Below are 14,051 nucleotides of genomic sequence, written 5' to 3'. Positions count from 1 at the left end.
GAGCGTCCCCTCTGACCCCGCCCCCACCCGCGGGTACCATCGAGTGCAGGAGATAGAGCGGCGCTGCCGGGCCTGCGCGGGAGGCCGCTCCCGGCTGACCAGGCCGCGGCCCGCTCCCCTCAGAGGAAAACACAATTATTTCCCTTTATCCTCAACCCGGACACGGCCACGCGTAAGAGGAGGCCCCAAGCAGTAGCCAAAGGGCAGCGGGGGCGGGGGGTTCTCCCTGCTCAGGCCCCGTTCTGGCTTGCTCAGCGCACGAGGGGTGTCCTGCCATCTCGGGCTGTTTTTCTTTTAAATCTGTAACTGAAAAGGAATTCCAGGCATCGCCCAGTGACTGCTTTAGACTAAACAAAGGTCAAACGTGTGGAGAAGTGGAGGGGGGGGGAGGATTTTGGCTCTAGTTTCTCACAGGACGGGACTGATTGGGTTTTTTTCCTCTTATTAAAAGTGAAAGGAGCTACAAAGCATCATCATCCTCCAGGCTTCTCTTCCTGAGGCTTATGCAGAGTTTCACCGACTGATTTATGATCAAGCTCACACTGTATGAAGTTAAGATACCAGAGAACGTGCTCAGGCTGGAGCTGGGATCAGGAGAACAATCTTGGAACATCTGGGAAATCTGATCATTCCATTAGAAATGTGTTCATAGAAGAATTTCTTGGCTATTTCAATTCACCTGATTAATGTAACTATTAGAAGCAAGGGTTGTTTGTTGGGGTTTTTTTGCTTGTGTGGTGGTTGGGGTTTGTTTTTTTTAGAGAAATTTAAAGGGAAAGATTTTCCCAATATTAAATAATTTGAAAAGACAGGAAAGATTTATTGAAAATGTAACCACAGTAAAACTGCTGCTCATCATTTGTAGGAAATAATGTGTCTAATCTTACCTCAAAACACACAACCCAGTAGCAGGTACAGGCACAGCAGGTCACTACTGTTAGATTGTAACATTAATTACAGCCTCACTGGTGCTAAACTACATCCTGACATTTATAAATTCTTCAGAGAAGTCATTCAAACTCCCTGGTGAGTCTTGGAGAGCAGGGATTACCCAGGGTTTAATCCCAGGTGCCACCACAGCTCCTGTTTCCAAAGCCTCATCCAGGTGCTCCCAGAGCCCCCCACTCCCACTCACTGAGGTGCCAGAGTCTGCAGCTGGAATTCCAGTTCAAAATTCAATCCACCAGTCTGGAATCCTGAGGAAAAAAACTGCATCAAGAATACTGAATTCTCCCTTCCAGCAGGATAAATGCTAACCCAGTGTCTGCTTCCTGGGAAGCAAAAACAATCCCTTGGAGAACCCAGAAGGTGAAGGACGAAGCCAAGAACCAGGCATCAATATTTATTATTAACACAAGACAAAGGAAACACAATCAATGCGTTAATGGAACACTGTCCAGCCAGGTGTTAACTTTAAAAATGGATTCTCTAATCTAATTTTAAATAAATAAAAACTTTATACATAATTACATAACGCTGGAGTCTGGGTTGGACAATGGGAAAGAGGTTGACAGAAACTAAAGGGGAAAAAAAACAACATTGCATTGAGGGCTGAAATTCACCTCGTTTTTACAACCTTCTCTTGAGGACAGTTAGTGTGACACATCTGAATTACACTTTATTTAAATCAGAAATGCAGTGCAATATTTTAACAAACCAGGACTTGAATTAACCTGCAGCCACCTACTCTGCTCAGGGAACAAGTCACCAACAGCAAGACCTAACCAAATGTTTTAGTTCAAAGCCTTAAAGAATTCCTAAAGTTGTGAAGTTGCAGCTGTTGGGCTGGGGATCTGATGGGACAGCAGCAGGAAACCATTGAATTTCTGCCACTGGAGAAGCTGCAAAGTCAAAATGGGGCACGTGGGGAGACTCTGCTGCCCAGGACCCAGCACTGGATTCAGGGGAAAAGGATCCAGCCCTGAACCTGCAACATCAGTGGCCCTGCCTGTTCTCTGGAGTGTCCAGGTTGTTCTTGGATGGAAGGAAACCAAGCAAAGAGCAACAGCCACGTCTTCTGACAGCCCCCCCTGCCACCACCAGGGCATCACAGCTCAGCCTGGAAGGACACACTGAGCCCAACCTCCAAGAGGCAAAGAAAAACACGTAGCACTTAGTGCTGTACAGTTAGTGACCTCACAGGGGTGTTGTGAGGATGAGATCATGTCCTCATCTACAGAGGAAGAAACTGAAGGGGTGAAGTGACCTGTGGAAGGCCTGGTGGCATCTCAGCAGAGATGGAGTTGGAAATGGGGGGGTTCCCAGATTCCCAGCTCCCTGCTTCCCCCTCTCCAGCACTTTTCACTCTGCCCAACATGGGGAAAAGCTCTGGAGAACATCAGACCAGCTGCTGCTGCCACCAGGAGCAGAGGGGGCTCCCATTCTATGGGCAGGGTTGTAGACCTACAGTTCTCCAACACAAGAGAGATGGAGCAGGTGGGAGTAAAGAACCAGAGCACACAGTAAACCTGCAGGATGAAAACCCCAAACCCTAAGAAGCTATTGGTACCAACTGAAAAACAAGGAAAACAAACCAAAAGAATCCAGGATGCCACCCAAAGGTGCCACTTCAGAAAGCCCATCTGCCACAGACTGGGGATCTCTGATCCAATCAACACCTGCTTTTTTTATTTCTCAGAAATTCCAAGTGAAAATAAAAGGCAATCCTAGAATTGTACTCAAAATCCCCTTCAAATAAGGTCTTTGTGGAAGTTACTCATCTAAAGCTTTGAGTATGAAACAGATTGAGAGCATCAGAAGGGTTTTCTGAAATGGGCAACAAGGAAGGAAGGCTCTGCAGGGCACTTGGCTGTGCAAGAAAACCTCCAAGATAGGGATGCAGAATGTGGAGTGACAAGACTTTGCCAGCTGAAAAGGGAGAAGCAGCACTTCTGGGCACTTGGACACCCTAAGGAAGTGGCAGGGTCTTGGTGTGGGCTTCATCCTGGCCAGACCAGCTCTGGCAGGCACAGTGACCCTTCTCACTCCCTGGCCAGTGTGTTAGAACTGAATTCATTCAAGATTCCCTGCACGAGGCTTTTGGGGGGGCACATCCTCAGCAGCCAGCCAGGCCCCCCCCAAGTGCTACAGACCCACCCCTCACACCCCAGCAGCACCAACACCAGGAGCCTGTGGTGCTGCTGCTGCAGGGGATACAGGGGCTGCTCCAAAACCTGCACCTGGGAACTCAAGCATTTGGAAAGAAATTCACCTCTAGACTTAATCATCACAACTTCCAGCTTCTACACCTATTCTCCCCCCCCCAATATTTTTAAAAAATATCATCTGGAACTTCTCTGAATCTTGCTACTTTTGTCTTCAAGTGAAGAACTAACAAAATGCACCAGGGTTTGTTTCTTCTTCAAGGACACAGCTGGGCTTTGCTGACAGACACACTGGGCTCTGCTCCAACAACTGCCACAGGATCTTCAGAGTTCAGACTAGAAACCTTTCCAAAACTGCCTAAAACTTTCAATGAGGTAACCTGAACATTTTAACAGGAAGTTTCTTTACACTCTGTGCCACCTTTGACTCAAAAAGCCCTGTGGCAGCATCTGCTCTCAGCTCTCATGGCTTCCAAAATCATGTCTTTCTTAACACTCAGAGGTATTTAATTGCTCTCAACAGATGATTAGGTGCAAGAAAGGTAATTCTGAGTCAAAACAAACACCCTCTCTCCCTCAGCCCAGTGTGCAATTGCTTCCTATCAGCAAGAGCTCCTACCTGCTGCTCTTAAGGCTTCTGCTCCTTTCTATTTACACGAAGCTGACACAGGATTTGGAAAGCTGGGAGATTAATTGTCACAGTTATTTAACGATGTGTTTCCCAGAACTGCTCTGTCTGGGTTTTCTGTCTCCTCCTGCCAAAAAATAAAATAAAATAAAATAAAATAAAATAAAATAAAATAAATGCATCCAACTTCAACCCCAGAATTACCTCCTTCTTTCTAGTGAATGTGTTGAGGAAACCTGGGTTGTTGCCTCCCAGTTGACCCTGAAGCCTTTATTTACAGTATTTCTTGCTCTACCAAAGGGGAACTGAAGGGATTAGTGACTGAACTGCACAAACTGTGACTTGACCTGTGTGTCAACCTGAGGGATCTTCTGTTTCCTCAAACAGGAGGTGTCCCAGAGGGTGGGGGCAGAGACTGCCCCTCAGGGGCAGCATTTCAGCTGAGCATGTTGGACCTGCCCTCCTACCAAACTCCACGTCAACTGCTTGAACTCAGCCTCTCTCAGAAGGATGTGCCTTCAAATCCCAGGTTCCCACAGGCTGTGACACACTTCTGGCCAGCCAGGGAAGACTGCAAACTGGAGCAAGGGAACTGGTGGAAGATGTCTGCACCTCCCCTCCACTGCCTGACCAATGTCATTATGCTCAGGACCACAAAAGTTACTCATCCTTAAAAACTTCTGCCTTCAGCTGTCATCATTATCCAAGTTAATTTTCTATCTAAGTGAATTATGTATAATCATATTTACATATTTAAAATATAGGCAAAATTCTTTTTAAATTCAAGAAATATCTATATGAATAAGTAGCTCTTAGATTCCCTAAGTTATTGATTTGGTCATGGCACAATTTTAAATAAGTTGTGTGATTCCATGGGATGAAGAGCTCCAGTACAGATGCCAAGCACGTTATATAGCAGGGAACTGAAGAACTCTTGATGACCCTTTTCTTAATAGTTTATTATCTTAACTAAATAAACCCTCCCCCCTTATAGAATCCTAAAACAGTATTAGATAAAAATACAAATATGTACAACAGCTGAAAAAAAGTAACACTACTGTAAAGGCCTTAGGAATTTTGTAGCTCACACACTTGCCAAACTTTGCATTTTCTATAAAGCTAATATTTCAGTAAACTGTTACAACTGTTTTCCATTGCCTGCCACGTCTCCTCTTGTCCCTTGGGAGTTACTGAGTGTGACCTGAACACCACGGGATGAGATGAAGGGAGTGATGGCAGCAATCTCAAACCTTGTCTCAAGTATTAGTCATTTTCACCAGCTTCACTTCTACAGCCACCCTGGGTCAGGTAGTGGTCCCACCAAGTTTCTCAGCACCTTTTTCCCCCCTCTGTTACATGTTATAGGCCACATAGATGGGGTCTAACTGATCAGCTAGGAAACTGTCCCGGAGATGCATTCGTTGCTTCTCTCCTCTGGAATTGATGGGAATGACTCCAGGATCCACCACCACCACCACCCCCACGATCAGGTAATGTTCTTCCAGGACCACGTTTGTAACTAGAGGAACCAAATCCAGGGCTTCCTGTTCACAGCCACACAGCTCCACCACCACCACGAGCAAGTTGGTCCACGTGAACACAGCACTAGAAGTTAAAGGTGAAACAAACAAACAAACAATCAGGAAATCCAGTTATTTTTTCACAAAGATCCAAAGTTTACAATTCTTTATCCTTAGAAATTCACCACCTGCTTTGGGGCTGCATCTCCAAGTGACCTAACTCCAAGTCCTGATGCGTCAAAGCTCAGTTCAAAACCCTCCCAGCACTACCTCGTGTGAGAGAGGGACCAAATGCTGCTTTCACTGACTCAGAAATGGTTCTTTACACCACAGAGCAGGAAACCATCATTTCTATTTTGATTTAAGGCTCATGAGAAAACACTGAGTCAGTCAGCCCAGTGTGACTGATCTACAGATGGGAAACGAGGTGTGTGACTCGCTGATGGCAACACACAGCGTGTCTGGATTTGCCTTGTGGGTTTTGGTCTAATTCAATCCTGCACCTTTGCATGAGCAAGAGGTTTCTTTACACTGGCTCCATCCTAGGTGAGGGGGAGTTTCTGCAGCTGTGTTACCATTCAGCAATGCTCCTGTGTGTTCTGGAGACTGAAGTCTCGATGTCGATGGGGTGGTAGCGCAGGCCCCTCAGCTCCAGGGTCTCATCCAGGGCTCCAACAACATACAGGGCATCGTGGCGCTCTGGGGAGGACAGATGGGAAGTGAGGTGCAGGCAGAACAGAAAACCAGAGAGTCATTAAGGTTGGACCTCTAAGATCATCAAGTCCAACTGTCAACCCAGCCCCACCACGACCATTAACCATATCCTGAAGGGCCCTGTCTACATGGTTTTTGAACCCCTCCAGGGATGGTGACTCCACCACTGCCCTGGGCAGCCTGTTCCAAAGCCTGACCACTCTTTTAGTAAAGAAATTGTTCCCAATATCCACTCTGAACCTTTCCTGGCACAACTTGAGGCCACTTCCCCTCATCCTATCACCAGTTATGTGGGAGAAGAGACCAACCCCCACCTCAGTCCCACCTCCTTTCAGCTGTAGAGCAACACCCAACTACATGGCAGACAATACATGAAATTTTAGATAAAACAAGAGTTTTCTCTTGCATCCAGACACGTGGATCAGGGCTTAAAAAACTGCTGGATGGTGTGAAAGAAAGCTCTTCATGTAGGAGGCAACTGGTGCCCACCTCCGCTGGCGGCCGTGAGCTCCGTCCGACGGACAAAGCCCAGGTACCCAGTGCGAGCCCAGAGGGTCTGGGCAGCGTCCCCAAAGCTCAGCCTGGTGTTGAAATGATCAGCCTGGAGGGTCTCGTTGTCATAGATGGTGTAGTAGCCACTGGCTGTGTGGGGGCTGTTCACCCAGATCTGCACAGGTGGGAAAAAAAAACCCAGTCAGACCCACGCCCGGTGCTGAGCGTTAAAGCGAAGGGGATGACCAACTGAAAACGAGGAGGTTCTCTTCTTGTCTAAGATTTTCCCAGATCCAAAAGTGTTTTGCCTTTAGCTCCAGCCTCCAAATATCCTGTAGAACCTTAAAACTGCATCTTGCAGATCTGTTCTCCTCCTCACTGTAAGCTGAGGATTAACAGAGTGAACAAACTGCAGGTTTTTGTAACGTGAAAATAAACTATCGACACAGATCAAACACATTTACCTGCCATGGAGATAAGGAACTTGAGATGTAAATTAGATTATTTGGAAGCCAGTTATGCAGGATTTGGAGTGGAATTTGCCTTCCTTTCTAGTGGGCTTTCCTTCTCTTTTTCTTTAAACTTGGCAGTGGGATTAACAGACCCAAATTCTGAGCACCCCAGCAATGATTCAGCTTGAAAAGGCCTCCAGGTTATTTCCACTGACAAAGTGTCACCCCACCAAACAGAGAGCACAGCTCAGAAGGAGAAGGTACCCAAAGAACCAGATCCCTGCTTACCTCCCCAAGATGAGAATCTCCAAGAGGCCCTTTTGTCTCAGGATTTACAATGACTACTTTTACTCCAGGTAGAATCTGAAGATCACAAGAAGGAACGTTCAATCCACCCATGAATTATCTCCCCTCACAATTAAAGCCCATGGGCTGCTCAGTGACCCCTGAAGAGATGATTCCACCCCTGGGATCACAAACACCAAGGGCAGGAACACATTTCATGACTCAAGAGCCACGTGGTAAGGGATTCAAGGGCCTGTAAATGCTGCTAGATCTTAATTTTGCTGAATTCAACGGGAAACATCATCTTGTCAATGCATTTGAAGTGAATAAAGCTGCAGGACATCCCTGATCCCATGGGCATGGCAGCAGGGACTGCTGAGGTGGTTTATTTACTGTAAACAGAACCAATCCTCCCTGTGGTTGCAGCAAAGCTTCTGCATCAACAGGTACTTTATGGCAAGTCCCTAGAGGAGCAGTGTGACCAGCTGTCAGCTCATGCCACACCACCAGGCTGCCTCCCCTAGCTACACACCTCCCCACCTCCAGGCAGTGACACGGATTTACCTTCCCAGACTCTGACAGCAGCAGGCTTTGTGGAGCTCCCCTTTCCACCAGACGTACCCTGAAGGTAAAGAAAACACTGTCAGGAGAAAGCAGAGCTGAAATGAGAGGTGAGGCAGCTCAGAACCATCACCACATTTCATAGTGATTTATTCGATAAGTGTTAAGTAAACTCCCTGTACCTGTCATGTCTCAAGGACTTCAGATCCACATACACCGTGGTGGGATCAGGTCCAGATGTTCCCTGCAGAGTTAACATCAAAAGAAATTAAAATTAATGTCTTTACAGAAGTCAGGGCAACTTCTGCCTGAGGTAGCTTCTCTCCAGACCAGCCCCAGAGTGGGATGCATCTCTGGGGTGGGGAAGAGCTGCTACAGAGACAGCCCAAGCCCTGTCAGCTCTCAGTCCTGGGGCAACTGTCATTGTTGAGATGGAAATAAACAGTTCCCCAACCTCCCGTTGTTTTGAGCATCTCTGATACAACGTGGCAGTTGAAAACGAGAAACAAATCTTGTAGCAGCTGAACTCCCAGCAAAGCAGGTGCTGGGCTGGGCTGGATGAAGCTGAGGAAGGGCATGTGGAAAACCTCCAGCCCCGTTACCTGCAGACAGATGGCAACGTTGACTCTTGACCCGAAGGTGGTGCTCACAGCACGGGAGGACAGACCAATGTCCTTGAAGAGTTTGGAGAAGGAATGAGTGAGGGAAACCCGGGGCCTCTCCTCTGCCACCACCACGCAGGTCCGGACACAGGACAGGTTGATTCCTCGTGCCTGGAATTAACACAAAAGAGTGCAAAGGCTCCTGTGTGCTCATCACCTCAGCCACACTGCACCAAGACCTGTCCCCTCAGAAGTGTCACTTGCTTTGTATCCCTGGAATTTGCTCAGGAAGTGCAGGACAGATCCTGTTCTTGTGTTCAAGGTAATTTCCTCTTTTCAGGTTCTATTTTCACGCTGAGACGTGTCTGAGCAGAGCCCAGCAATCCTGCCAGAGCCCAGCCTGACCACCAGAGCTTCCTCCCCTGCCTCAGACTGTGGCATCACATGCTTCTGCAGTGCTTTTCAGCTAAGGTTACATCTGTTATTCACTAGTTCTATAGATGGAAACCAAACCAAGTGAGAGTAAAAGTCATTTACTGGGACTACGCTGAGTCTTCAACAAAAGTGGGACCAGAATCCAGTATTATTTCTAGACGTGGTCATGAATGCCCTGGATAGTTGTTCTGATCTGTGCATTTTGTCAGCTGGTGACACACCCCGAAGCAGACACCTTCAGGGCTCTGTGCCACCCCCAGAACAAGCCTGATCCTTAACCTCAGAGATGGAGTGCAGTGTTCAGGAACCCCCTTGGCCAAAAGCCACCTCAAGCACTTTGTGCAGCTGGTTTATTTCTGTCTTTCCCATTCCTTCCTCTCATCTCCAAAGAGAAATCACCTCTATTTAGCAAATCCAACATGTGCCTTCCATCATGTGCTGGTCTGAGCCTTCACTACTACAAAAACAACCCCCCTGCACAGCATCCTGCTGCTGGCACCCCCTCCTCAGGGCTCCCCAGCAGCCCCTGACGCTGCCAACCTGCTCCTGCACCCACCCCCCCTGCCAACCTGCTCATTTCCTGGGGCTGCCAACGTTATTTTTGTTGTTGCTTTTGCTTCTTCTGAGCAAGCTGTGGACTGGAGACTCGTGCAGAAGGAAAATGTTGCATTTAACAACTACAGCACTTTGCATGACTACCACAGGTTCCTTAATTTCTGTAACATAACATTCAGGAAACATTTCTTACCTTTAACATTTCAACTTGGTTTCCAAGTCCCTTTGTGCACAGTTCCATGACTGAATAGGAACAGAAAGTGTCCCTTATTTTATACTGGCTGACAGTAGATAACCAGAGAAAAAGATTGGATTCCAGCTCCATAGGAGGAATTAAAATTGACTGGTGTCCAGAATACACACTGTAAGGGACATGAAAGAAGAAAACATCTTTGTGTAGCATGTAGTTAAATGGGTATTTACTGTATTTTCATGTTACATTCCTGCTAGGCCAAAAGCAGGTTGTGGGACTCTGCACCTGAGGCAAACTGGTAATAAAAAGCCCACCTTTTCCAGCAACATCACTTTAAAAATACAAGTTACTGTACAAGAATAACAACTTGTACACACACAAATGTACACACACACTGCTGGGAAGAAAGAACTGGCTCAGCCACACTGTTTATGCAATGAGAACTCCCTTGCTGCAATGGATAATCAAGGGAGAAAGGCAAGAGAAACACTCTGGAGCCAGTAATATTTGGCAGCACAAATATGCATAATCAAGACAGGAAAACATCTTGTTAATCTGCAGGAAAAAGGGAACATGTTATTGTCAGTTCAAAGACAAATTCTCCCCGTGCAGTAAATCAGTCACGCTGGTCACGTCAACACAACCTCTCTGTAATGACAACAGATAAAGACATGAGCTGCCACTTCCCATTTAGAACCAGCTACGAGTTCATCTTTTCCCTCTCCCCCTCCAGTCCTACCTGCAAAGGCACCAGAGCACAAAGCCTAGTCCACAATAGGGGTCGAGACAAATCGCGATCTGCCGGGAGGAGTAGAGCTCACACTGCAGCTTGATTGCCCTGCAGAGGCCACTCACTGCTGCGTGGGACATCTGCAACAGGAGAGACTGTGCTGAAGCTCAAGGACACCAAAACAGGAATTCATCGAGGTGGGTGAGAACAGAGAGAGCTTTGCCTTGCTAACACTTCTGCACAAAGGATGTTTCTTCTTGCTTTATCTTCCAGAGCCAGAACCCTCTGAGCTGCAGCGACCCAGGAGCAGAGACACCAACAGCTACTGCTTAAAAGCTTGAGGCACCTCAGACTCCAGACACAGCCCATCATCAATGAAAGTCTGAGCCTTTCATTTCTGAGTTTCTTGTCCTCTTGTCACTGCCTTCCTACCCTGCTCCTAGTGAGGGAGAGCAGGAGCTCACAGCTACACACATTGCTCTCCAGTGGGAGGCAGCAGCAGAATTCCTGATGCCCACTGTCCAGACCTGCCTTCCTGCCCTGCACAACTTCTTCACCAAAGTCTCAGTGCATTGTCTGCAGTGAATCCATAGCTTTGCTGGAAGAAAAGCATGGTTCCAGCTTTGGTGGAGGTCGAGGGGAGAGCTGGTTCAGAGTATCAGCCAAAGACAAGACACCAAAACCCCACCTTCTAAAACCATTTTACTGTACCTTTACTCCTGTGAGCATTCCTGTTGTGGAAACACTAAAATCTAGATATGCTAACATTTCAGGTGTAGGTGGCTTGTAGATCTGAGACAGCCTCTTCCTGGGCAAGTCATCTGTAGAAGGAAGGAACAAATGTGGTTAATTTTTGATTACTGAACTGGTATTTGAAAGGAAAACACAACTTTCACAGAGCCTGAGATGGACAATAAAGCTTTCAATTAATTCTCTTTCCAAAAGAGACAGGCTAGTTTGACAAGGCTGTTGCCAGAGTTGTAGAAAATTAGGTATTCTCAGGAAAAGGGAGAAGAGACCAACTCTGTCTTGTCTTAAGGAAACTAACAGTTGGCTGCAACATGGCTTTTCAGTCACATTATTTCCCATGCACAGCTCAACAAATGCAGAAGGTCAGGCAAGAAGGTCAGGCCTAGCTTATATCTTGGCTTGTTTTTCTAAGTATCCCAAAGAATTTTTAAAACCACCCAGTTAGCATCTGAAACGGGGGACAGTCCCTTTGGGAGCCAATGGTAACAGCCCAGAACCTGAGGGAGCCCCTCAGCCCAAGGACCACACCTGTGTCAATGATGGTTGGCCAGGTTTTCACATCCACAGCAGCAGCTGCCTCCCTGGATCTCAGCAGCCTCATCAAGGTCTGTGTGGTGAGGATACAGGCAGCTTTGCTGACCTAAAAGAGAAACACTTGCTTAAAAAAAAAAGGACAAAAGCCTGTCCCAGTGTCACTGTCACTGGGTGATGGTCAGAGAGTGTTATTTTACCAGGTGTAACCAGCCTCCCCTGACAAACCTGTGTTCATTTCTCTGGCTTTTGCAGCACTGCTCCTGAATCTTCCTTCACTGAAACCCAAACACAGGCTCAAAAGCAAATAACCCCACCAGGGCCTTGGGAGCAGGCGAGAACATCACCCAGCCTCCATCTCTCTTTCTCCCCATGGCTGTACTGGGAAGGCATCTTTTCCTGGCTACTGGGCTTGGATAGTTAACAGCAGGAGCTGCACTTGCTCCACAGAGAGGAGAGTCCATGTGAAATGTTCAGTGCTAACATCATGTTAGGATCCCTCAGAAACCACCAGTTTTGTAGCAGTTCCTCTTGCCACCTAAGGAGAGGTGGATCTCTCAAGCATTTCACGAATGCAAACACTGTCCCTAAGAGCAGAGGAGCTGCAGTCCCTGCCATCCTGTGAACACCACGGGAGTTTGGACAGGGCAGTTTGGACAGCTGTGAGCCCGAGGGGCAGAGGCAGGAATCCTGCAGCTCCAGCTCCAGCCCAGCTCCCAGCCCAGCCTGGCTCCACAGGATCACAGCATCGTTCTGGTTGGAAAAGACCTTCAAGACCATCGAGCCCAACCCCTACCCTAACTCTGCCACATCCACCACTAAACCCTGTCCCCCTGGCGCCACGTCTGTTTCAGATGCCTCCAGGGATGGTGGCTCAACCACCTCCTGGGACAGCCTGGATCACCCAGAGTCCACCTCCCACCGCAGAACAGGACAACCCCGAAGTTCACACCATGTCCCTGAGGGCCTTGTCCAAATCTTTCTCGAATATTGTCAGGCATTCCTGCTTCCCTGGGGAGCCTCCAGCTCCAGCCCAGCCCCTTCCTCAGCCCCAGCCCCTTCCTCACCTCCACGATCATGCGCACGGTGGGCAGGGTGGCACTGAGGCTCTGGGCGTGGGGAGGTCTGACGGTGACGGGGACGCAGCCGGCGTACAAGCACCCATAGAAGGCCGAGATCAGCTCAATGCCTGCAAGGACACGAGAGGCTGCTGGGTGGGACACTGCTGGAGAGACCTCCTGCTGGCATCAGCCTTTCCCCCAGGTACTTCTCCCCCACGCCTGGGTTGCAGTTGCCATGAGGAGGCGGCGCGGACGCCGCTCAGCCCCGCAGCGCGGGTGTGAAACACGAGCAGTTCCAGGCACGAGGGCAGCACAGGGAAGGGCAGAAAGCTTGGGACAGGGGGCTGGGGAAGTGGAAAAGCCTGACCACACAGCAAAGCTCACCCATCTTCCAGGGAAAGGATGGGCCAAAGGGCTCAAAAGTCAGTCAGGGCAAGAAGGAAAGACACCAGAGAGCAGCTCTCGCCAGCAGTGAGCATCTTGCACACACCAGCGGTGAAGCTGTGCCATGGGCCAGCAGGCAGCCCTTCCCAGTGCTCCCAGTGGGCACAGCCTGCCCTTCCCAGTGCCCCCAGGGGACAGCCTGCCCTTCCCAGTGCTCCCAGTGGGCACAGCCTGCCCTTCCCAGTGCTCCCAGTGGGCACAGCCTGCCCTTCCCAGTGCTCCCAGTGGGCACAGCCTGCCCTTCCCAGTGCTCCCAGTGGGCACAGCCTGCCCAGCTGCACAGCTGAAGGCACCAGTCTCCACCTCTGCCACTTCTCCTGACAAACCAGCTGCTCTCCCAGGATGAAAAGCTGCCAAGTGGTGACTTCAGACACCCCAGGAGCTGAGGGGTCTCTGGCAGGGTGACAAGCACAACCCTCCAGCACATGCAGTGTGGTCACAGGTTTCTAGTCACTTGGCAGTGAAGGTATCATACCAGAGGGTCTTTGACAACCAAAGAAGTCTTGGAAGTTTTTATTCCAAGCATCAGGACACAGCCAGATCTAGCCAGGGGTGAGAAGGTACAAAATGGCTTTTCCCAAACTCTAGAGAATGGTGGTTGGAGTCCTGATGCTGCAAAACATTAGGACAGTCCTCTCTGGAGTCAAAACTAGATCAGTGACTTATGCAGTCCCTAAGGTATCATTATTTCCATGATCTCTCCTGTTTTTGAGATTCCAAAGAAAAGACCATGCTGCATGTCCAGAGTGGGATGTAGCCACTAGTAAAACTTGCTCACCAGGAGGATAAAGAAGCACCACGTTGTCTCCTGCATTGAGATGTCCTTTGTCACACAGAACTGATGCAATTCTCTCAGCTTTTTTGTGCAGCTGAAGGCAGGTGGCTGTGCACACAGTGGTTCCCTTGAAAGGAGACAAAAATGCTCTAAGCAAGGCCTGGCACAACCCAAGTGTCAGTTAAATGGCTGCTGCAGAGAAACTTGCTTGCTAGCATG

At 48.6% G+C, this 14,051-nt stretch overlaps 1 protein-coding gene and 1 long non-coding RNA gene across 5 annotated transcripts in view; one reads left to right on the top strand and one right to left on the bottom strand.

The window, feature by feature from the left end:
• Positions 1-52: 52 nt before the first annotated feature.
• Positions 53-855, top strand: LOC127395042 (uncharacterized). 2 transcript variants are annotated; one of them, XR_007891715.1, is made up of 2 exons: positions 53-172; positions 452-855. It is a non-coding gene; the product is annotated as an uncharacterized LOC127395042 (long non-coding RNA). The 2 variants fall into 2 exon arrangements; XR_007891716.1 differs by having other exon boundaries at positions 53-357.
• Positions 856-1,326: 471 nt separating this feature from the next.
• The window catches only part of DIP2B (disco interacting protein 2 homolog B), a 69,505-nt gene continuing 56,780 nt past the window's right edge, over positions 1,327-14,051 (bottom strand). For all 3 annotated transcript variants that reach the window (XM_051641447.1, XM_051641448.1, XM_051641446.1), the window contains 13 exons: positions 13,836-13,959; positions 12,620-12,741; positions 11,550-11,661; positions 10,983-11,092; positions 10,281-10,411; positions 9,542-9,710; positions 8,359-8,529; positions 7,939-8,000; positions 7,760-7,817; positions 7,199-7,273; positions 6,456-6,633; positions 5,828-5,951; positions 1,327-5,337 (listed from right to left, as the gene is read on the bottom strand). In XM_051641447.1, the coding sequence (XP_051497407.1) occupies positions 5,085-5,337; positions 5,828-5,951; positions 6,456-6,633; positions 7,199-7,273; positions 7,760-7,817; positions 7,939-8,000; positions 8,359-8,529; positions 9,542-9,710; positions 10,281-10,411; positions 10,983-11,092; positions 11,550-11,661; positions 12,620-12,741; positions 13,836-13,959 (1,689 nt within the window). In that variant the 3' untranslated portion in view covers positions 1,327-5,084. The remainder of the gene's footprint in view (positions 5,338-5,827; positions 5,952-6,455; positions 6,634-7,198; positions 7,274-7,759; positions 7,818-7,938; positions 8,001-8,358; positions 8,530-9,541; positions 9,711-10,280; positions 10,412-10,982; positions 11,093-11,549; positions 11,662-12,619; positions 12,742-13,835; positions 13,960-14,051) is intronic.

The sequence above is a fragment of the Apus apus genome, chromosome 28, assembly GCF_020740795.1.
Source record: "Apus apus isolate bApuApu2 chromosome 28, bApuApu2.pri.cur, whole genome shotgun sequence".
Lineage (NCBI taxonomy): Eukaryota > Metazoa > Chordata > Aves > Apodiformes > Apodidae > Apus > Apus apus.
The sequence above is the reverse complement of the archived record's forward strand: the minus strand, read 5'-3'. Positions and strand labels throughout refer to the sequence as shown.